We start from the raw sequence: 22,791 nt of genomic DNA on the forward strand, positions 1-22,791 counted from the left end.
AAAGTCCCTTGTATATGATTTGTATCTGAAGAGAAACATCCATACATATACATAACATGTATATAGAGTATGCATTTGACCTTTTTTCTTGTGCTTATTGTATTAGTTTATTACGTGATGACAGAATAACTCTATATATAGAAATAAAATTAGGGCCTGACAATTATCACATTTATCATGCAGCAATCAACTCTCGCTTAATCGCAGACTGCGGATTTTCCTCACAACCGTGACAGCACGTAGCAGGTCATGGGACCCGTATGCAAGAGGATTCAAATATTTGATTGGTCCAATTTTGAGCCAGCTGCTCTGCGATTGGTGCTTTGTACTATCTGTCACCCATCCTGGGTTGTGATTGGTTGTTCATCCGTTTCCGCTTCGCTAGCTTCTACTTTTTTTTTTTTTTTTTTTTAAGTCGTCCTTCTTCCCGTTGAGCTAATCGGTTTCGGTCGACCGCTACACCTGCTCCCCGTTTCTCTTCTTTATCCTCCCCCGAGTCAACGCAACATGGATGATTTTGACATGCTGAACGCTCCCGCCGCTGGAAACGGCGTCGGCTCGGAGGAAGACCCTGCGGCCGCCTTCTTGGCCCAGCAGGAGAGCGAAATCGCGGGGATTGAAAACGACGAAGGCTTCAGCATCCTGGACAGCGGAGAGGTCCCCTCGTCGCTGGGAGACTCGCACGGTGGGTGGCTGCTGCTGTGGTCGGGCGGAGACACTTTGCCTCCGTTCAAAGTTAGCATCGTGTGTCTAGTTAACCCCGCTTTCACCTCAGAGGGCTGTGCCCGTTACTAGATTATAACGGCTCATTTCACCCAGCTTGCTAACGTTAGCTGAGCTAGCATATTAGCTAAGCGGGCAGAGCTAGCGTTGACGTTAACCTGTGTGTACGTTATCTAAAAATGACAAATAAATACCATCACATAAAAGGGACATTTGGAATGACCAGTTAATGTTTGTTAGGTGACGATTCAAGCTTTCGCTCCTGTTTGTAAAATGAATGAAATGAACTGATAACATCAGTTCCTGACCGTGTCATTCATTGCTGCTGTGTGCAGCTCCAGCTGTGTTTGCCAGCTAACCTTAGAGTCTCTAGAGGAAACTGATGGAGCTGAATGACCTTTGGCCATGAGTGCCTCATTTCCTTGAGGCTGAAGCCATGTTGTGGTTTAGCAATCGTAGTTGGTCCCGAAATGCTGACATATCATATTTTACGAAATGTGTGTGTGTGTGTGTGTGCAAATCTTGAGGATCCAGCAAGAGTAAGGGCTTCCACGTTAGCTGAGGCCTATTCATTCAAAAGTTTTTTTTTTTCCTTCCCATATTTATTTAGTCATGATTGTGGTTTCACCTGCCTGCTTGTTTTCTAACAGCTATTTTCCTCTTGTCTTTTCAGATGGTGCTGTCAACGGAGAGCTCCATGGGGTAAAGCTTTATTTACTTAGTTTTTGTTCCTAATTTTGCTCTCAAATTGTTTGTTTGTTCCTCTGTGTGTTGTCTGTAATTGCGGAGGACTTTGACAACAGCCTGTTTGTTTCCCATACATGTCTTACTTGCAGCCTGTCAAGAGCTGCTTGTTTTTGTCTCCGCTGATTTTGCAGATTATCTCATTTCTCATTTCTTCATTATGATAACATTGTGCTCACCAAATTAGTTGCTCAGACCTGGCCATAATTCCTATTAGTATATCCAATGTTGTGCTCTGTAAATGTCACTGAGATCTAGGAACATGGAAAGTTGGATTGGTGAAGCAATATGAGCACTGAGGTGATTGGGCAGTCTCTAAATAAGCCCCCAGTTAAAACAGATTATCTAGACCACTTAATTTGGATGTATAACTTAAAGTTAGTCCACCTGAAATACCAAAAATGAACTCTCATTGCACAGAAAACATGGTGTGCCCGCACAGCTACATCAAGTATGATAGGACTTAGTTGAAGCAGTAGGTTGGTCTGCAGACTATGATGGATGTTTACATTGCACAGTCTGGGTAACATACCCTTCCCTTGTGTTTAATTCTGTGAAAAATATGGGTAACCTGTTGGTCAGTTTAAACCCTGTCTGATCGTGAGACTTCTCATGTGTCTTTGCTTCATTTCAGTGCAGTGCCATGTTCCCAGTGAGTACAATTTAGAGAGAGCAATGCTGATAGAGATGATGGCCAAAAACTACAAAATTTAAAACTAAAGTTGTAATAATAAACCAGAATTATCCATTCGTAGTACTTAAGTTGTGGTGTGGAAAATACTTTTCTTTTAGGACTTCAGCAGTGTGATTTTTAGTGCCAACGTCAGATGTTTGAGTATCTGGCTGTTAGATTTGCTCCAACTTCCTTTTCCTGTGCTGTCATTGCAACATTGCTGCTTTTTGCACTGTCAGGACTTCTTTCTAGCTGTGAGAGAAAAAAAGCTGATAAAACTCAGTGGGCCAGATTTGGTTTTAATCAAGCCTCTCAAACATCATACAACTAAGTTTGACAGGCATATATACTACATGCCTATTGGAATCAGGACAGAGACTGTCTACAATAGCTGACTCCAATTGTCCTTGCAAATTTCAGGTGATAGTTGGAAATTATGAATAAGTATTGACTTTTGCACGATGATTAACTTTCTTTACCAAATCTCTGTAAATGTCATTGAGAAAGTGCTTTTCTACCATCTCACCATCATTTCCCTTGTTTCTCAGGAAAGCAACGGTCCATCAGATGCTTATGCAGCAATTTCCAATGCAGACCGGCTGCAGGCCGAACCTGAAAGCCTACGCAAGTGGAGGGAGGAGCAAAGTGAGAGGCTGGAGTTGCTAGGTAAGCACCGGCCAATGACTTTATTAAAAAGCAAGGAATGGACAGACCCTGCTCTCTGAGATGTAAAGTAAAGGTTAATATTGTGATATCTGTGGCAAGTGCTGGAGATTCAAATCTAGCAGGTCTTTTTCATAGTATGTGCGTAAAATATTAAAGAACACACATGTTAACATTGCTTGCCAGATCAAACACAATAATAGTAAATTCTTCCCCCTCCTAATTCTCCTCACGTCTCCTGCCCTGTCATTTTTATCACTGACCCCCTGCTGTTGTCGTCTTCATCCTCATATCTGCCTCCTCACCTCTTTATCGTTCCTCTCCTCGTTCATCTCCTTCCTCAGATGCCAACTCTCGCACGCAGGAGGCAGAGTGGAAGGAGAAGGCTAAGGTTGAGCTGGAGGAGTGGCACGCCAGGCAGAACGAGCAGCTGGAGAAAACCAAAACCAATAACAGGTACTGCCATTTTAGCGTTCAGTTGTGCTCCCTTATATGTACGAAAACAGATTCGTAAATTTCAAATGATACCGTCACTACACACATACTTCCATGCGTTAATTACATTGGTGTGCATGATAAGCAATGCACAACATAAAATGTTATTAGCTATTATTAAAAGCAACTCTTTTAATTTGTTTTATAATATTGTCTTAAAATGACTCCACCTCTGTTTACCAGATCAGGCTAAACTTGTCAGATCTCATGACAGTGACCTGGCTTGTTGCATTGTGTAACAGATGTTTAATTAGGGCTGTCACGGTAACCACAGTATTACAATTCTTCGTTGTTGGCAAGCCAACTGCAGAAGATGGCAAACAACCGCCACAACTGCTATGATTACATTTTTTTCTTTTTTACATGAGATCGGCTTCTTCTTGTTTTACACCTCAGTGTGTGTTTATAGAATGTTAGCCCCTCAGGTTGATCTCCTTGCGAGCTGCCAATTATTAATATTTCTGTAATGGATTCCGTCCTGCAGCGCACCGTTCTCCTGTTAAAACGCGTCCTGATTTGCGATTGAAATCCTTCCAGGGGCTTCAGGATCCATCATGAAAACTGGTGTTAGATCTGTATAAAAAATTGGTAGATCAGTGTTTTGTGTCCTTTATTCATCTAGTATTTGCAGTAATAACAACTCTTATCGTGTTCTAATAACTGAAATTGATGACAGCCATATTGACTCTGTCTCTAAGCTGAGCCAGTGAGTGTCACAAAATGGTGGATCGCCAATTTGCAAACAAGACTGGAGAGATCTGTGCGGTGACTCTACCATTTAGAAATCTACTGCAGCACAAAAGCAACCTTGAGAGACGAAACAATCTGCAAAGATAGTAATCTGAAAGTTGTGTTTGATGTAATGCTCCGCCTTGTCCTGGTTAAACGGCTTTGCAGCATGGCACCACTGAAAAAACAAAAGTGCACAATAACAAGTATTTAATTTGTTCTAAAACTGTGTCATCTTTGTCATTTTAAAAAGCAACAATATACCTAACAATAGCCTAACAATAACGGTTATTTATATAGAACTAAAATCAGGATAAATTAAGTAATTTGCAGAAACAAAAAACATGAACTGCCCTGAATCACTGCAGGGGAAATTCCCTCACTGTGACATATTTATATTGTTAGGGACAATCCTCCAGGGCCTCTCCAATTGACTGTGGGTCTAGCTTCCTGTTATTTTAAGCGTGGTACAGTGGCTCAAGAGAAGTTTCTAAGAAGAAAAAAAAAAAAGTAAAGCATCAGACTAAAGCAACTAAAATTCAAATGGAGTTTTAAGAATCTTATGATTAAAATACTAATTGACATATTTAAGGAGTGTTGTTTTATTAATGGTATTTTAAGTATAAATTTAAAAGACCAACACTCCATAACAACAATTAGTTGTTTTCTCCCATGGTTGTTAACATGTACTAAAACTGAATGGCTGATATATATGTGTCCTCCACCAGGTAACATGTCATTCTGACCAGCTGAAATAGCTAAGTTTGACTCAGTTTCACCTGAACTGTAATGTAGACCTGCTGCCCTATAAATAATGAACTACCAGCAGCCAGGACTCTCTGCTCATCTGACGACCATGTGTGTCTGCTTGATGGAAAAGTGCTACCGCTCTATAATTCTATGATGTGGATGGTTTTTGTCTCGTTTAAAATGTATAACTTGCATAACTTCCCATACAAATGTGGTACAAAATCTTCAAAGAGTTGGGGCTGCAGCTAACAGTTAGTTTTGTTTTGTTTGTTTTTTTACTATTGCTTCTATTTCCAAACCAATCATTGAATCACTTGGTTTATACTGTTAACAATTATAGAAAAAAACAGACCCCAAAAGTATTCAATTCTCACATGAGAAAAGCTGTAATTATCATTACCTAAAGTTCAAACATACTGTGTAGTCATGATTCAGGTGACTAACTAATATGTTCAGAAGGTGGACAATTTGAATTTGAATTAGTCACTCTCTCACTTACATAATTTGTCTGAAATGTGGAGAGGTAACGGTGTCATGTGGATCACTAGTGCTGTGTAATTAAAGATTTCAGGGGGCGGACACAATCAGCTGACAGCCCCCCCCCAACACTTCTATTCAGTCCTTCCAAAAACCTGAGCCTTTGATTATATGCTGAGCGTATTATTGTGTGGTAACCAGTAATGCCTGTGTTTTCATCCTATTCTCCCTTTTACTGCTGTCTCTCTTCTCTCCTGCCTTCTTGCTGCTCTGTCGTTGGGGCGGATGTTTGTCCAGGGTGCTGGATGAAGACTTCTACAAGCAGCCCTTCTCTGAGCTCATTGGTTATGTGTATGTTGCTCCAACTAACATCCTCCTCTTTCATTTTTTTTTGTTTTGTTTTGTTTGTTTTCTCCATCCTCATCAGCCCCCAGCATCCGACCATTGACATCGTATCCCTGTCATTACTTAGGGCATTAGTTACCTCCCCCTGTGCTGCCATGTTTCAGTTCCATTTTTTATTTCCCATTTAACTACTTGGATTTATGATGATTTCTATTCTCATTTAGCTTGTAATTGTTGCTTTTGTTTTTTTTTTTTGTTTTTTTTTTTTTTGATTTTTTTGGTAGTTTTTTTTAAATAGGAACTGCAGTAATTTTCACCCCACATGTCTGCATGCCATTTGTGAGTGGCCTGTCAGGATATTAAGCAAAGAGAATGACTGCATGCCACTATACACTCACTCCCAAGCTCCTCAGTCACATCCACTGAAGTCAAGTTGATTCTCTTATCACTCTGCCCGTGTTGATTTCTTATCCATTATTCACTTGCATATCATTTCCCCTCAACTCATATCAGCAAAACATTCTGCAAAAAACATCTCATAAGTCTCCAACAGTTATCACTTGCTTACATTAGTCTCACAGGAAGTCTTTTGTTTCTTCTTAATGCCTTTTTATATTTGTGGTTTTCACCAGATTAATCTACAAAGTAGTCGTAGGGTACGATGGCTGTAGATCTTATTTTGAAGCAATTGTGTGTTTATAAGTGGACATGGTGTTTGCGTTAGTATCACCTAATTTATTTATTTATTTATTTAATCTTATCTTGAGAGTTGTTTGTAAAGTAAGATGTGATCTCCTCACTCAATCATCTTGCTGATGGTTCGTTCCCTTGAATCATTCCCAGCCACAACTACTCGATTATAAAACAGAAAGCCGAGGGCTATGTGCAGATCAGGATAGAGCCAAAGTTATCATACAAAAGTTAGTTTTAAATACAGTATGTGAAGTTGTATTCTTCTCTCAACTCATCTACACTTAGTAAGATGGATCTCCTCATTGAATAGTGTATTAAAATTATTATAATTTGAAGTTTTTACTTCCTCTCAGCTTTTCTTTATTTTATGTGCTTTACTAAGAATAATTGGGCTTTTACTCAAATTGTCCACAGGATTCAAAAACTCAAGTTGATACCCTTTCATCATTAATAGCTTTAGGGCATTAATCGTCTATTCGGAAATATAGGTTTCTTGCTTTGTGTCCATGATTTTGGTTCTTAAATGGGTCCTCAGCTCATATCCAGGTAGCAATAAAAAGTTTGGTTTTCCATAAGCTGCCGATGTCTCAGCTCCAGCACTCGCTGTCCCTACTGCCTCAGTCCTTTCCGTCTTATCACTGCCTAAGTTAAATGTACAACAAAGTTTTATTCCTGGCACCACTGGCCATGTCATGAATACACAACTGCTTCAAACTGAACTGTGTTCATGCTTTATTATAGAATGTTAGCTGCTCTGTAGCTACTGCTGCCATACAGGATGACATGCTAATTTGCCTTAAGCTAGCTGTCCAATAGCCTGAGCTGTGCAGCCTTTGGTTTTGCTATCAAATTACTTGGGTCTGTCCAATGGCCTGCATTGTTGTGTGCACAATGCCATCATGCATGGTGACAATAGTTTGGCATTTCTCCTGATTTAAATATTTATATTTGGTTCCTCCTTCACTGAGTTGGTCAATGAGCTGCCGTTCTTTTGAAAATTGGCATCACCGTTCTGTTATATTCGTAACCATCAAAATACCCCCTGGTAAAATACTTTTGTCTGGGAAAGAGGTATTTTATTATGTTCTTTCAACCGTCTAGGTTTGTTAACGTGCACACCTCAATGCAGCCTTTGCAGTGTATTATTAGCCTGCATGTGGGATTCTCCTGATTCTATAGAAGAAATTGCTGTCCAGCCTCAGCAGTGTTGGTGTAGAACGACACTGAGTCACACCACTTCTTCCTCCTTCGTACTGTTGGTTTGAGTGTGCGACAGGGACGGCCGGGCCTCATTTAGAGACATTCACTGAGAACAAATGTACTCCAAAGCTGTGAATGCCACTTCCCACACAAAAGTTGTGATTTAAAAAAAATAAAATTAAAAAAAAAAAAAAAAAAAAAGTAGCCAGGAGAATGAACAAACTTCTGTAGTCTCTCTGGACAAAGTGGGAGCTAGACATGATTGGTAAAGTAGTGAAATACATGTTGAAAAACTGCATGCAGATGAACTTCTTTGCTCATCTTAGATTAGGATATTTCTGAAATGATGTGTTTTTGACCCAACCTATTAGAAAAGAATTTTCCATTTTCATAAATGAGACCCCAGGCTGTAATGTCCTTATGAGTTCACCTGACAGAAATATGGCATGAGATAGAAAATACTCTCTCACCAAACCAAAGGCTGCACACTATTCCTTCTGTACAACACTGACGAAAAACTATTCAGTTTAAAAAAAAAAAAAAAAGTTGCTTTCGCATGCCTGCTTTCAACATCTGCATTTAGCTCATTTTTGTTGTCTTTCATTTCGTCCCCTCCCCTCTCTCTCTCTCTTCTAAATTCTGACTTGTGAAACTGTTTCTCCCTGTTTTCTTTTCCTATGCACCTTAAAGCACACACATTAACCATCCTTGCTACCGCCTAGACCAGTTAAGTAAAAATATAAAACCCCAGAACCTCCAAATACTCTTATTTTTGACAGGCGATAGATGCACAGGTGTGTGTGTGTGTGTGCGCATGTGTGTGTGAAAGAGAGTGTGTATTAGATAGTTATGCCTTGTACAGGTTCCCAGTTTACTAGTCCAACAGTTAAATCCACTGCCTAGTTAGAGGTTTGGTATAATGTCCCTTCTTTGATGTTGTGGTCCTCCTAGTCCCTTGTGTATTTGTAGTTGGTCGTGACAGTGAATGTTCATTGGCTTCTCATCCCCCATTTTGCTTTGTGTACTGTGTTGTAGTTAGTAGCTGAGTCTGTGAAGCTTTGAATAGAAATAAAATATGGCAGTGGAATTATTACAATGTTTTGTGGGTTGGGTGGGATGAGGTTTTACATTTGTTTAGCCATAATCTGTGGCTTGCATCTCAAAATGTCTTGTGATAGTGGCGCTAATACATTTTTTAGTTTTTCAGTTTTGTCTTTTTTTTCACTTTTGTGTTTTAATTTCAAGTATGTGGTAAGTCCTGTAGTTTAACTGTCATTTTTTCCTTTGGTTTAATAGATTTAAAACACCTAAAGCTTGACCACGAGGACATGAATTGATCTATTCCACAATTATGACACATGAAATCAAAGTAAACACATTCTTTGCCACACTTCCAAATAGCCTGCTTTTCAGCCTCAGCAAAATGCATGGCTAAGGCCCAGTAGTGCTTCCAGTTCTTTTGGGCTTGGTTAAAAAAATAAAAAACAGAACTTGTCATTATTGTTCTTTTTTTTTTTTTTTTTTTTTAAATCAAGGACAAGTATACAGATGAGCTCGTCATCCTTATACTTGGCTCTTGTTGAGAAAAGAGAACATTGTAAAAATGCGCCTACAGGGCAAGTCCAAGTGTGTGGGTGTGGGCAAACTCCCCTCCCTCAGTTCTCTACAGAACTGTCTTTTTAACCAACCAAAAATGCTTATCACACCTTTTTTATGATTATTTTTTATTTTTCAGCTTCAGTTTCTTTTCTCTTTGGATTTCTCATCAGTGTTTTATACAGGCTGGGTCCAAAAATCTGAGACCACTTTCCCGAGTGATGTCAGACTTTTGGATCCCACTGTATGTACGTACCGCCCCTCACTGTTGTGGAGAGTTGAGAATACAGCTGACTGTACTGTAATGTGTAAGCAGAGTTGGGGGCATGTCACAGGTAATGAAGCTGTTGTAGCTCGTTTCTCCCTGTGAGCATAAAAGACGGGTGGATGTCTGTTGGTGTGAAGATTGAACTGTCCTGCCCTGAGGTAGACTCTGCTGAAACCAACAAAGTCCCACCGAGCTGAGAAAACGATATGAAACACACTTACCTGTCACACGTTGTATAGTAAAGATTAATATGTAGTGTATAAGATGAGTATTTTTCAAATCTTGATGATTTATCTGGCAAACAAATAAGCCATGTCAGAGTCAATACAAGTTTTCCACGAGAGCTTGAGTTTGTTGAGGATCAGCAGAGGATTTTCTCAGGGTTGTACGTGTATCTATGTGTATCTTACCTCTTCCCCCACTGACTGTCCTCTATTTCGTGTCCTTTCCTTCTCCTCTTCCCTGCTGCATGTAGGGCGGCTGAGGAGGCCATGATTTCAGATCTGGATGAGAACAACCCCGGCACTGAGTGGGAGCGGGTGGCTCGGCTCTGCGACTTCAACCCCAAGTCCAGCAAGCAGGCCAAAGACGTGTCCCGCATGCGCTCCGTCCTCATCTCCCTGAAGCAGTCCCCACTCGTCCGCTAGGCAGCCAAGGCTGGGCGTTATTCCATATTACCCTCTATCACCACACACCAACCAACCCAACTACCGATGTCCCACCATCTGTATTCTAAAAAGACAAGGGGGCCTGTACCCTATTTGCCATACACAGCCCTGTTTTTTTTGTTTTGTTTTTTTTCCCCCGCAGTGGAAGGATATAGCCAGTGGTCCCATCCCCATCTATCTCCTTCTGGCAGGGCTGTAGAGATTAGCCTTGAAGCACCAGCTCACCGTTTTCTGCCCCCTGAAAGGTTTTTACCTGTGTTCACCTCTTCCACAGACCAGTCAAGACCTTGTGATTCCTCCTCCTTGTTGTGTAAAGAGATCAAGTCCAGTTAGATCTTCACCAGGTCTCGCGGTCTGTGGTCTTGTGTAACACTTGTGTAAGGGTGGTGAGTTGGGACACTAAAAGGGAAGGGTTGATGTTTGTTTGGGACGACAGCTACACTACAACCTGCTTTTCATGGCCCCCAAACAATATCATTCCTGTAATGCTGTGCTCTAACTCTTAACCTGTCAATCTTCTGAATCTTTCATTGAACTTTGGGGGTTGATTGATGTTAAATGGATTTATTCACTTTTTGCCCTCCAACATATCACCTCATGTTTTCCCATACTTATAAAAAAAAAAATACCCTCATACTTTTCTTTGTTTTGTTTTTTTTGTTTGTTTTTTTTAAAGGACCAAACTCTAAGACAACTCCAAAATTCAGTGTGTGTCCTTTGAACTGTGTGTGTAGAGCCTGTTTGTGGCATGTTGTGTTAAATTTTCCAATCTATGCATTTCCTTTTGAAAAGCCTCTCCCCCTCTCCAGTCAGGAAGTGAACAAAGTCCAGTTATTACATTAAATGTGACCCGTTTGAATGTGCGTTTAAACCTCAACAGTGTGTGTGTGTGTATGTGTGTATGTGTGTATGTATGTACTCTTTGTGTGTACCTTTGTACATATACAGAAGGCAATATATATACAGTATATAAAACATTTATGTCACTGAAATTAGACAGTTGTGGTTTTAAAGAGAAGTAGATATCATCCAGCTGTTGCTTGACCAGTCGTGTTCATTGTCCATTTGATTTCAGTATCAGTAAAAAAGTGAATGAAAGTCGTCGTCCTGTCATTCTTCAGCTTGACATTGAATGTGATTCTGAGGTTCACTGTGTCGACTGAGATGTGAGCTTAACTGTAACCTGACAATCACAGCCTGACAAATTAAAATAAAGTTGGCAACATGTGTTGATTTGTATGCAGCAGACTCTGACTGGTTAGATTATCTGATCAGAGTCATGTTTCTGATTAATCAATAAATGTAAGTATAGTACTTTCTACATTTAGCTCTGTTTTAGTCTGTCGGGTGCTGTGGGTGTCATGTTTCTATCTGTAATATGAAAACAACTAAAAGAAGAGTCACATGTTCACCGGATGGCTGAAAAGGAATGATAAAATGCTTACACACCTCTTATCTTGACCTGCCCAAACATAATAAAAAGACTGGTGTGACAGGAACTGGTTGTGTTAAACTAGCAACAGGTTGCACTCAGACACTTGCACACATCTCCTGTATTTTACAATAATGAAGGGTTAAAGTCTGAGTGTTATAACTTGTACGAGTCCAGGCTCATTCATTGATTATGATGATCATCTTACCATGTAACGTTTCAATCCCCTCACACTCTGTAGGGCCTTTGTAAAGGCTAAAAGATTTTCCATCAGATTGTCTGAGGAGATAACCCAGTCACATCACAACGTCTGTTACAGTCATTCAAATATAAATTTGAATATATGTAAAAGTAATATGGTACAGAAGTGTTCGTTTTGTGCATCTACAGGTACTGCACTGTAGCTGTGTTGAGACTTAAACTTGCTTTTTGGGGGTGGAAAGAGAAACTACAGTTACTGGAATATACAAGGGACGCACAGGTAAGTACTAACTGAGATATTTATCTATCTGCCTGGAACATTGTGCTCTATACTGTGAGTTTCCGATGAATTTAAAGTTGGAAAACGTATTTCTCCTAACTGTATGACACTATCACATATAGGGGAGAGCGGGGTGAGTTGAGCCAGTTTTTACCTGAGGCGTCTTTAAAGTGAGTGCATGACAGTGATGTCTCCAACTAAAATATGTAAATATATTTCAGGATGTGGTGCATCCCTGGGAATAATCACTTTGGAACTAAAATACACAGTTTTCAAAAATATGACTTTCCAAAAAAAAGTGGTCTCTTGGCTCAACTTGCCCCTGATGAGGGGTAAATTGAGCCTAGGGAGAGGATAAGTTGAGCCACATGGGAGGAAATTGTGCCATTGATTACGTTGAAGTAAAACTGAACATAAACAACATCCATGTTATAGATCATGTGTGGAGGGAAGCTATACCTGAAATGACATTCAAAATGAGTGGTCTTAATCAGCAGTTTGGCACACCCTACAACTCATGAACCAATCACGTCCTGGAAAAGGCTAAAAGTTGATTAGCCTATATGGTCATCTTTTTATTTATCCTTTATTGAACCATTGCAGTTTACGTTGAGATTTACATAAGTTAAAGCTATAGCCTAATCTCTAAATCAATGCCCATTTTGGTACTTTTTTGTGGGAGCTTCTCTATATGCTAGCCGCAACGCGATGGTGCGCATTTCCCTGAAAAATAATTATTAATATTCCCTATTTTTATAAATGCATGCTTAGACAAACCTGCTTTTCCTCTCTCATCCACCTTGCAGGAACATTTTTATATGGTCTGCAAGCTCTGTCTCAGTTTCTTCATTGAAGACTTGATTGGCATGTCCTGTTCTCTTATACCCTGTACTTTCTACTTCTCCTAGTTCTTTCGTGTCCATGTATCTCTTTAAAGTCATCCTGTCAGTCTTCATGTCCCTTGCCACCTGACGTATGGACTTCCCATTCTGTACCTCTCCCACTGCTCTGTCCAACTCCATCAGAGGAGTTGAAGCCCTGTCTGTCTTCTGTTTATAGAAGCGTTGCATGATGGTTTATGGTCTAAAATTCAAAATGTCACATCATTTAGGTGATAAAATGTAAGAATGCAATGTAGAATTACAGTAAAATGATACTTTAATAATAATTATAAGTGGGGGCGAGTTGAGCCACTGGCTGAACATCCCCCAGGCCCCACCCCTGCCATTTTAACAAACTTGTATCATCCAGCAGTTTAGAGCTAACTTTGTGCCACAGTATATCCTCATATTGTAACTTAAATGTGCTTACCACTTATTTCATCGGCCTCTCTCCATCACAGGGTGAGTAAAATGTGTGGCCACATGACCAATTTTGTCTATGGTTGCCTCGAAACAAGGGGTGGCTCAACTTCCCCACAGGCTCAAATCACCCCGCTCTCCCCTACTGTATATTCTGTATTATTATATAGCATATGTATCATATAATATTATTATTATACGAAATATAAATATTCCAGATGTCTGTGCTTTAATTGATTCACATTTCCCACAACCTGACATACATGTTTGGTAGCTTGGGAAATGCTGGCATCGCCAACAAAATATAAAATACATTTCTTTGGGTTTAAGCAATAGTTGTTGATCCACCTGATGACAAAGGTTAATAACAAAACAAGTAGTCTCTTCGGATCTTACTCCACCCTTAACTGTGCTGGATGCTGTTCAGTTTGTCTGTGAATTCCAGGAAGAGAAGATGGGGCGGGTTATTGTCAGCTGACTAAAGGCACATTCCATGACTCCAACATTCCCACTCATTTGTTCATCTGAAGGAGAGTCACAGCATTCAGCATCTCTCACCTGGCAAGTTGTGAGAAATCTGACTCCTATCTGCCATTCACTCATCAGTTCACCAACATCACCAGAATGCCTCTGCAGTTTGAGCTGTGTCCCGGGAGAATGATCGGCGGTAACCATCCGTGCTTCATCATAGCTGAAATTGGACAAAACCACCAGGGAGACATTGAGATTGCCAAGAAAATGATCAAGATGGCAAAGGTAAATTATGAAGGTGAAACTGTGCCTGTAAAGGAGATGATAATTCTTCAAAAATATTGTTGCTTTGTTCTGTCAAAATCAATCCAGTCTCTTCTCTTCTCCTCTGTCATCTCAGGACTGTGGTGCTGACTGTGCTAAATTCCAGAAAAGTGAATTAGAGTACAAATTCAGCAAGCGAGCCTTGGAGCGGCCCTATGATTCGAAGCACTCCTGGGGCAAAACTTACGGCGAACACAAGCGTCACTTGGAGTTCAGCCATGACCAGTACAGGGAGCTGAAAAACTACGCGACAGAGATTGGCATCTTCCTCACAGCCTCTGGCATGGACCAGGTGACATATATTTTAAACCACAGCCCAGGTAGCTGGCAGGTCCACTTTAATCCACAAGAATAGTGTAATATAATTCAGCATACTGCTCTTGACATTATTGCATTCCTTAAGATGAAATAGAAAAGATACAAGAATTGCTAATACTTGACCTATGGAGGTTGAGCATCCAAATACTCAAGAGCAGAGTACATACAGTAGGTCTGTGTCCTAACTTTGTTGATTTCCACAGATGGCTGTGGAGTTCCTCCATGAGCTGGATGTGCCTTTCTTCAAAGTTGCCTCCTGCGATGCGAACAACTTCCCCTATCTGGAAAAAACTGCCAAAAAAGGTACAAGGCCGTATAGCTTGTAGTCTCAAATGATTCTGTTCTGAACCAGCATTATGGTTAGTGGAAAACATAAATAGGTGTGTGAGGATTAGGGTGAGGCCCCGAGCTGAAAGGTTAATAGATTCCATGCAAATGTTGTCCTGCTGTCTTTAAACTGAGCATGATAATTGAAGAAAAACCCTGCGCTGTTTTGACCATACCTAGGATTGCAAATGGGTGTGGTCACAGGTCCTTTTAATCGGAACTTTTAATCAGATGTTTGTAAAAACAAGTGCTTATCTCAAAATATTTTAAAGTGGGCATGACTAAAAAAAACAGAAAAAACAAAAACGAAAAAACCTGTTGCACCTGTTGAGTGCAAAATCTTAAATGGAAAGGAAATCTTGAGCAGGTTATATCAGCTGATGTTCTGCAGGTAAACTGAAGCACCAATAAACCAATAAAGGAAATAAAGCCCAGAAAATGATCATGTCCTGAGTTTCTGACACCATGCACTACTCAGGTGCCAACTCTGCCGAACAGGGAGAGTTATTTTCTACCTGAGTGCAGATTAAAGTCCCAAAATGTGAGTGGTGTGTCTCTGGAGTCATGGATGGAGTTGAGCAAAAGGGGAAAATATATTCCAACGTTTAAGGCGACATGCAAAAGAATGAGGACACAAATATGACTCAAAGTCTGTGCACTCAGTCTTAGATTATTATCTTTTTGACCCTTTATCATATGTTGATGGAAATGATATTTTCTGCATGCTGTCATGGCTGAGCATTAAAACCAAGGCTGAGCTCACACACATAAAGACATGAAGCTGTATCTTGTAAATACGTTCAGGGTGGTTCATCCTATGACACATCTCCCTCTTACATTGTCTATGTACCGATCTGTCTGTGTCAGGACGTCCCATGGTGGTGTCCACTGGGATGCAGTCCATGGAGACGATACGTCGGGTCTACAAGACCGTGAGGGAGCACAACCAGAACTTCACTATGCTGCAGTGCACCAGCGCCTACCCTCTGGATCCTAAAGATGTCAACCTCAGTGTGATCACGGTAAGATGAAAAGAACAAGTGTCTCCTCCCAATCACTCGTCACGTCCGCTGAGTCTTCCCTGTTCACTTGTTCACTCAGCACTGACGCAGACATATAAACTCTGAACTGTTCTGCTTTTGTGTCGTACAGTACAGCGTTACAGTTTGTGCGTTATCATTTTGTGCACTTGACTCTGAACAAACCATCTCATCTCTGATCTCTTCTGAACAGTGAAACTGAGAGCTCCTCACACTTCATATGGATAAACACAGTGTAAATTTGAAAAAAACACACTGTGTATTTTTAGGGAAAAACATAGATAACAGGCATTACAGTATACACAACACGCACTAAAAATACATAATAATAAATTGATTTTTACTCCCTCCCTCTTTTCCTAAAGGAATACCAGAAAGAATTCCCGGACATTCCCATTGGATATTCCGGACATGAGCAGGGGGTCTACATCACTGTGGCCGCTGTGGCAATGGGGGCAAAGGTCGTGGAACGCCATGTGACCCTGGATAAGACCTGGAAGGGAAATGACCATGAGGCATCCCTGGAGCCCTCAGAGCTGGCAGAGCTGGTCCGAGCCATCCGACTGGTGGAGATGGCGATGGGGTCTCCTGTCAAGCAGATGCTACCCTGTGAGAAGAGCTGCCACGATAAGGTTGGTTGGATTTCAGTCAGTGCTAGTCAGTCTGACACATAGAGTTACAAAAGGTACAAGCACCAGAATAAAGGGGCAGTCTTCCTATTTTGCACATGAGGGTCACTTAACTATCCTCTGTCGTCTCCCAACAAGAGTGCGACTGATCATTTTCTGCTCACATGAACACACTTCTTTGTGCATGCAATCTTTTGCTTCTATGATGTTGTTTTTTACGTGTGCACAACCACCACATTAGTTCATGAAAGACACACATATGTAAAAATATTGAACAGAGCGTAGTAACAGTAATTCCCCCAAGACAATAGCACTGTAACAGATTTTTTCTTGGTATCAGAGTGAGATCAAATTCTTCGGTGTCACTCACCCCTCCTCATGTGCTGTGGCATGTTGTCCAACCAGTGCAACTGAAACATTCAGTTTCTTTTATAAGATCAAACATTTCCTCAAACTGATAACAACTGATATGATGATCAGAGAGGCACATGCCAACTTGCTCCGCTGGAGTTCATATGGTCCAATATTTTTACCTTCCCCAATCTCTCATTGTTATTGATATGTCATTGGTTTTGTTTGTTTCCTCTCTTTATTGGTTCCAGTTGGGCAAGTCGGTGGTGGCCAAGGTGGCCATCCTCAAAGGCGTGGTGCTGAGCTTGGACATGTTTGCAGTGAAGGTTGGCGAGCCAAAGGGCATCCCTCCAGAGAATATGCAGCAGCTGGTGGGCAAGAAGCTCAAAGTGGACGTGGAGGAGGATGACAGCATCTTGGCAAACATGATAGAATAAAGCATCCTCTGCAGAGAGAGAGAGAGAGAGAGAGAGAGAGAGAGAGAGAGAGAGAGAGAGAGAGAGAGAGAGAGAGAGAGAGAGAGAGAAGATTTACAGACGGTGCTGCAGTGTGTGAATACAAAGAGATATGGCAGAGAGAATGAGATGTAAGAAAAATGAGGAATTGAGGATTAGGTCTGTGTGTCTGAGTCTGAATGAAAGAGAAATACATGAGGTTTGAAAGGCAAATTACACTGAGGATGAACAGGTCTGACTAGATATCAAGTGTATTTAAAGAGGGTATGTTGTTGTCAGATGTAATTTCAAACAGATTGTAATTTCAGGGTGTGGCATGGTGTGGTATTGACATATGTTGTGGAATGATCTCTCCCTGCCTAATCTCCCCAGCAGTGAACTATAAAAGTGTGAAAAGTGATTACATGTTTGATATATAAGAGGCACTGTAATTACATGCAGCTCCTATCTGTGTGTTTGTGGGGAATGTACAGACAAACGGTGCTGGGATTTTACCTGCAACCTGCTGATTTGAAAGGTGCAACATGTGGCCCTTTGATAGTACTTAACATTTCTGTGGTGTACATCTTGCAAATAAAAAGGGTCTTAATAAGCTTTATTTATTTTCTATCTTTTCAATTTTTATTTGGCATATGGGATGTTTTCCAGTCCAACATGTTAAGACTGTGTTTACCAAAAAAATGTGTATAAAATTGTCATGGGATCGTAATTAATTTTTTAATTTAGTTTTAATTTTGGAGTTTCTAAATCTTGCATTATAAACCCAAAAGCTGAAATGGCCACCATTTTCGTCGTGCACTTATTCACCTACAACCCATGGATGTATTATAAGTCTTATAATACATCCATGCTACAACCATATGCTACGAAAGCGGAAGTCCGACATCCCGGATGTGCAGCGCATAAACTGTTCCGGTCGGCTTTTCGCAGAAACAACTCATCACTGTACCTCCTCTAGTCCGGTCTTCTGTAAGATAATTACTTCAGGTGGTTGCTCTTCGTTTCCTTTTTGTGAACAAAATGCCTTTAAAGTTTGAGCTGTGTCCCGGGAGAATGATCGGCGGTAACCATCCGTGCTTCATCATAGCTGAAATCGGACAAAACCACCAGGGAGACATTGAGATTGCCAAGAAAATGATCAAGATGGCAAAGGTAATAAAAACTACACGGGACGACAACATAATTGGGTTTTTAAAATGTCTCTTTCTCTCGTTTTATCTTAAACAGCTGCACACACACACACACACACACACACACACACACAGTGACGTGAAAACGTTAGGATTTGTCTCCACTAAACTCAACTTAAAAATTAACCAATTTAATATCTTGCTCGCCACATCTTCGTCTCATGAATCATTCATTTCAATAAGATATAAATATAGTTAGTGTGTGTTTATCTAGCTCAATGCTTGCATCAATAGTTAATATAATGTGCTTTTATATATACCAGCCATCTACAAGTGGCTCTAAAGGACTTTTGTAACAGAATGTTGAGTCATTTTATAGAATGATAATTTGCCAGATTTGTGAATGGAGATTGGCGTGTAAATTCATGCAGGGCACATAGTGGCCTCACTAGATTATTGTAATCATATTGAAGCCACTGTACATGTCTGTTTTTGTTTATTCAGCTAAACAATAATATTGGGCTAAAATGTCAGATTTTTTTTTTTTTTTTTTAACCTCAGTCCCATGTAGTGGGGGTATCGCTGCTGAAATAAAACCATGTGTATATTCATATAAAGCTACAGGATGTAGCAGTCTTGGGCTACATGAAAGAAACACAATGCCATTTGCCTTCAGTTCAGTAAAGTGGGATAAATGTATGGAGTACACCTTTGTTGTTGGTAGCTTGTTTCTGGCCGTACCATTGTGCAGCAGTGGGTGAGAAAGTAAGATTTATGATACACATGAAAATAAAAATAAAGAAAAGAAATAAAGCCAAAAGCTTCAGTATGCAGTCTCCTGTATAGTTGAAATAGTGATTTATTTTTGACAGGATTTCCTCAGACATTTCCTGTAAATATCAGTGTGATTTGGAACTACTTACAGGGAAAATACAGACGAAGTTCTGACTTTATTCAAGTTTAATTCTGTTTACATTATAAGGAATTGTCTTCCTTATAATCTTCCTTATAATCTTTTTAAACTCTCGAAACCTTCCCTTCAGGTTGTACATAATCTTTTCATCTAGTGTGGTTGTTCATCTTTATCTTTCCACTGTTTGGCTATGCATTCGTTGTCTGTGACAAGTTTGTTTTTATCGACTTTCATCATTGACGTGTCACCCAGCAGAGTTACTATTGGTTCTGTGAGGATGGTTATTGCTGTGATGGTACGAAGCACATTGGATTTAGAGATTCATTATGAATTTAGATGTGGGTTGGGACAGAACATGTGTTTTATTGTTTCTACTCCAGTTTTACATCTTGGACAGAACTGGGAGCACTGAGGTTTTATTCCGTGCAGTCTGCCAGGGCTGTTAATGTTTTACTCCATTATTAGTTTATTATTCTGAACTTCACTTTCCTTATATGTTGTTTGGTGTGTTTGCTTCTACACAAAAAAAAACAACAACAAAAAATCACACTTTTGTATGTTCAGCTGACTAAGTAGGACAAAAAGGTCTGTTATTTCTTTGTAATCTCCAGCAACCTTCCTACGGATTTACAGTTGCACATCAGCTGCTTTCAAGGACCTTAATGAAATCTAAAGGAAAAAGTAAATAAAAAGAAAAAATAAATTAAAATAAACCATTACTATTCAGTTTGATTTCCAATCTTCACTCACTAATATCCACCTTCTCAGGACTGTGGTGCAGACTGTGCCAAATTTCAGAAGAGTGAACTGGAGTACAAATTTAACAAGCGAGCCCTGGAGCGTCCCTACACCTCCAAACACTCCTGGGGGAAAACATACGGTGAACACAAGCGCCATCTGGAGTTCAGCCACGAGCAGTACAGGGAGCTGCAGAAGTATGCTGAGGAGGTGGGGATCTTCTTCACTGCCTCAGGGATGGACGAGGTAAGAAAGATAGAGAGGTTTCATGACATTTCAGTCAGCTTCAAATTTAAGTTTAACCACAACTCTTTCTGTCTGTAGATGGCAGTGGAGTTTCTCCATGAGCTCAATGTGCCTTTCTTCAAAGTGGGATCTGGAGACACCAACAACTTCCCCTACCTGGAGAAGACGGCCAAGAAGGGTGAGTGTGAGCTGTCATAACTGGAAAAACATTTCAAGCTCGACAATGAGTCGTTAGATGTATTTTATGTAAAAGAAATAAAACAAGTTAAAACTTTTTTTTTTTTTTATCAAGAAGATCTCAACCTTGATTGTGCTCCCTATCAACTCTGCTGATGTGCCTTTGGATGAGCTATTAAGCCATAAGTGTCTAGGTTGTGATTCTTACCCAGTCTGCTCCGCCTTCACATTCGTGTATGAACTGCTGGGACTGTGCTACCATAGCGTGGTGCCTTGTGCCTAATCACACTGATGCCCTCTTGTGTGTGTCAGGACGTCCCATGGTGGTGTCCAGTGGGATGCAGTCCATGGAGACGATGCGTCGGGTCTACAAGACGGTGAAGGAGCACAACCAGAACTTTACCATCCTGCAGTGCACCAGCGCCTACCCTCTGGAACCTGAAGACGTCAACCTCCGAGTGATCACTGTAAATACAACAGAATCCGATTTTACTAAATGCTGGTGATGAAATATGTGTGAATGAGAGATCTGTGTGTTTGAAGGTTTACTGATGATTTTTCTGGTCAAACCATAATTATATTGTGGGAATTTGAATTACTGTTGTCAGCTCTCACCAGCTAGAAAGGCAGAATTACTTTACCATTACTTTTTATTAATGTTCACAAACTTAAGCTATATCCTGATTATGAGATATGAGCATCCTAACAAGTGAAATCTCTTAATCCTTATCACTTGTCTCACCCACAACAGGAATACCAGAAGGAATTCCCTGATATTCCCATTGGGTATTCAGGACATGAGTCTGGGATCAGTATTTCAGTGGCGGCCGTGGCTCTTGGGGCGAAGGTCATCGAGCGTCACGTAACTTTGGACAAGACATGGAAAGGAAGTGACCACGCGGCCTCGCTGGAGCCCTCTGAGCTGTCCGAGCTGGTCCGCTCCGTCCGACTGGTGGAGAGGGCACTGGGCGGCAGCCTCAAGCAGATGTTACCCTGTGAAAAGCCCTGTCACGATAAGGTTAGATTTCCTCTTTGTTCAGGAAAATACACAAAAACAGTCAGAAAGTTTAACACTATTTACTGAACTCACATTTTCACTCCATAGAAAAGTTTAAGGAAACATTTGGGCTATCACTATTTATATATATTTTAACTTTGTGCAATGAGAGTAGTAATAATGATAATAATAATAATAATAATAATGTCTCTCCACTCTTTCTTTTTCCATCAGTTGGGTAAGTCAGTTGTGGCAAAAGTAAAAATCCCCAAAGGAACCGTCCTGACTCTGGACATGTTGACGGTAAAAGTGGCCGATCCCATGGGCGTCGCAGCCGAGGACATCTTCCAGCTGGTCGGTAAGACCGTGACGGAGGACGTGGAGGAGGACGAGAGCGTCGTGCCAGGGGTGGTGGACAGCTACGGAAAGAGGGCTAAGTGCTGAGGATGGAAGAGAGTTTTGAAGAGAGTAATAAATCAAATAGGCACTTAATTTGAGAGGGAATTGAATTGTTTCCTCTGGGGATGATTCTGGAGGAGCTTGAGACGACACCTGCAGGAGTGTGATGCTGATTTTGTTTGGTGCTGATCAGATCTCTGACATTCAAGTCACAGACCATCAGTAACATGTTATGTACTGTAATTGGACAATTACTTTAGAGTCTGATAGTTTGAATATTATCACAGCTCCTGTGCTCTGATAACTCATTCATCCCGTCAGCTCTCAATTGCCAAAGCATTTTATAATTTATCTAAAATCCGCCTTAATGTAATTCACTGACTCTCTGGCAAACAGGATCTTTAATCAACCTACCATTATCTCAACGTCTTTCTGAGGTGTCACAAAAGCCATTTGTTACTGATAACTAAACATACTTTGCACTGTCGAGGTGAAATGAATATTGTATACATAGAGGTCGAGCTACTGCTAGTCGTCATCTCTATTTGTCCAAAAGTCAGTGTATTTCTTTTTGTACCTGCTCTCTGAGAACCAGAACAACTGAATCTAAATGAGTTTGTTTTTGTACTTACTGTTTAACCTTGTTTCTGTCATCAAACAGGCTTCTTCCGTTTTTTTTCTGGCACCAAAAATGTTCACTAACCATCACTGTTGTTAATATGTGGAAAAATGTTGAGACTCTGTTGAGAAATCTGTGATGATTTGAAAAGATGAAGCCTCCAAATAAAATATCCATTTCAGTCATATACCAAAATCTCTTTGCAGCATTGCTTTGGTCTGTGGCTGGTGCATGTTTGGAAGGACTCTAATTATCATGGCAGGTTCCTTATATATAGTTTTCTGTATAGTAGCATCATTGTTTAATTATAACGTGTAGCATATTATACTAGCACATACAGTATTACAACAATGTTATGGGATGTGGTGTGTGCGTCGTCTCGGTGAGTATGGATAATTTTAGACCTTGAACTATTTAGA

At 40.4% G+C, this 22,791-nt stretch overlaps 3 protein-coding genes across 4 annotated transcripts; all 3 read left to right on the top strand.

Annotated features, from left to right (window-relative positions):
• Positions 1-406: 406 nt before the first annotated feature.
• clta (clathrin, light chain A) lies at positions 407-11,122 on the top strand. Of its 2 annotated transcripts, XM_071503107.1 has the most exons (7): positions 407-685; positions 1,397-1,425; positions 2,689-2,806; positions 3,148-3,259; positions 5,552-5,605; positions 8,183-8,218; positions 9,832-11,122. In XM_071503107.1, the coding sequence occupies exons 1-7, from the start codon at positions 508-510 to the stop codon at positions 10,001-10,003; spliced, it is 699 nt and encodes a 232-aa protein (XP_071359208.1). In that variant the 5' UTR covers positions 407-507; the 3' UTR covers positions 10,004-11,122. The 2 variants fall into 2 exon arrangements, with proteins under 2 accessions (XP_071359208.1, XP_071359209.1); XM_071503108.1 differs by lacking the exons at positions 5,552-5,605; positions 8,183-8,218 and having other exon boundaries at positions 409-685; positions 9,832-10,707.
• Positions 11,123-11,266: 144 nt separating this feature from the next.
• Positions 11,267-17,927, top strand: LOC139635715 (N-acetylneuraminate-9-phosphate synthase-like). Its single transcript, XM_071503106.1, has 7 exons — positions 11,267-11,937; positions 13,666-13,994; positions 14,110-14,325; positions 14,555-14,654; positions 15,546-15,700; positions 16,084-16,350; positions 16,950-17,927. Exons 2-7 carry the CDS (start codon positions 13,863-13,865, stop codon positions 17,133-17,135), a joined length of 1,056 nt encoding a protein of 351 aa, XP_071359207.1. The 5' UTR covers positions 11,267-11,937; positions 13,666-13,862; the 3' UTR covers positions 17,136-17,927.
• A 120-nt stretch (positions 17,928-18,047) lies between these two features.
• Positions 18,048-22,559, top strand: LOC139636727 (N-acetylneuraminate-9-phosphate synthase-like). The gene is made up of 6 exons (XM_071505014.1): positions 18,048-18,305; positions 19,965-20,180; positions 20,259-20,358; positions 20,670-20,824; positions 21,109-21,375; positions 21,589-22,559. Exons 1-6 carry the CDS (start codon positions 18,174-18,176, stop codon positions 21,796-21,798), a joined length of 1,080 nt encoding a protein of 359 aa, XP_071361115.1. The 5' UTR covers positions 18,048-18,173; the 3' UTR covers positions 21,799-22,559.
• Positions 22,560-22,791: the final 232 nt, after the last annotated feature.

This window comes from Trachinotus anak, unplaced genomic scaffold (genome assembly GCF_046630095.1).
Source record: "Trachinotus anak isolate AG129_WGS33_773 ecotype Australia unplaced genomic scaffold, CSIRO_AGI_Tana_v1 ptg000019l, whole genome shotgun sequence".
In the NCBI taxonomy this organism is placed as follows: domain Eukaryota; kingdom Metazoa; phylum Chordata; class Actinopteri; order Carangiformes; family Carangidae; genus Trachinotus; species Trachinotus anak.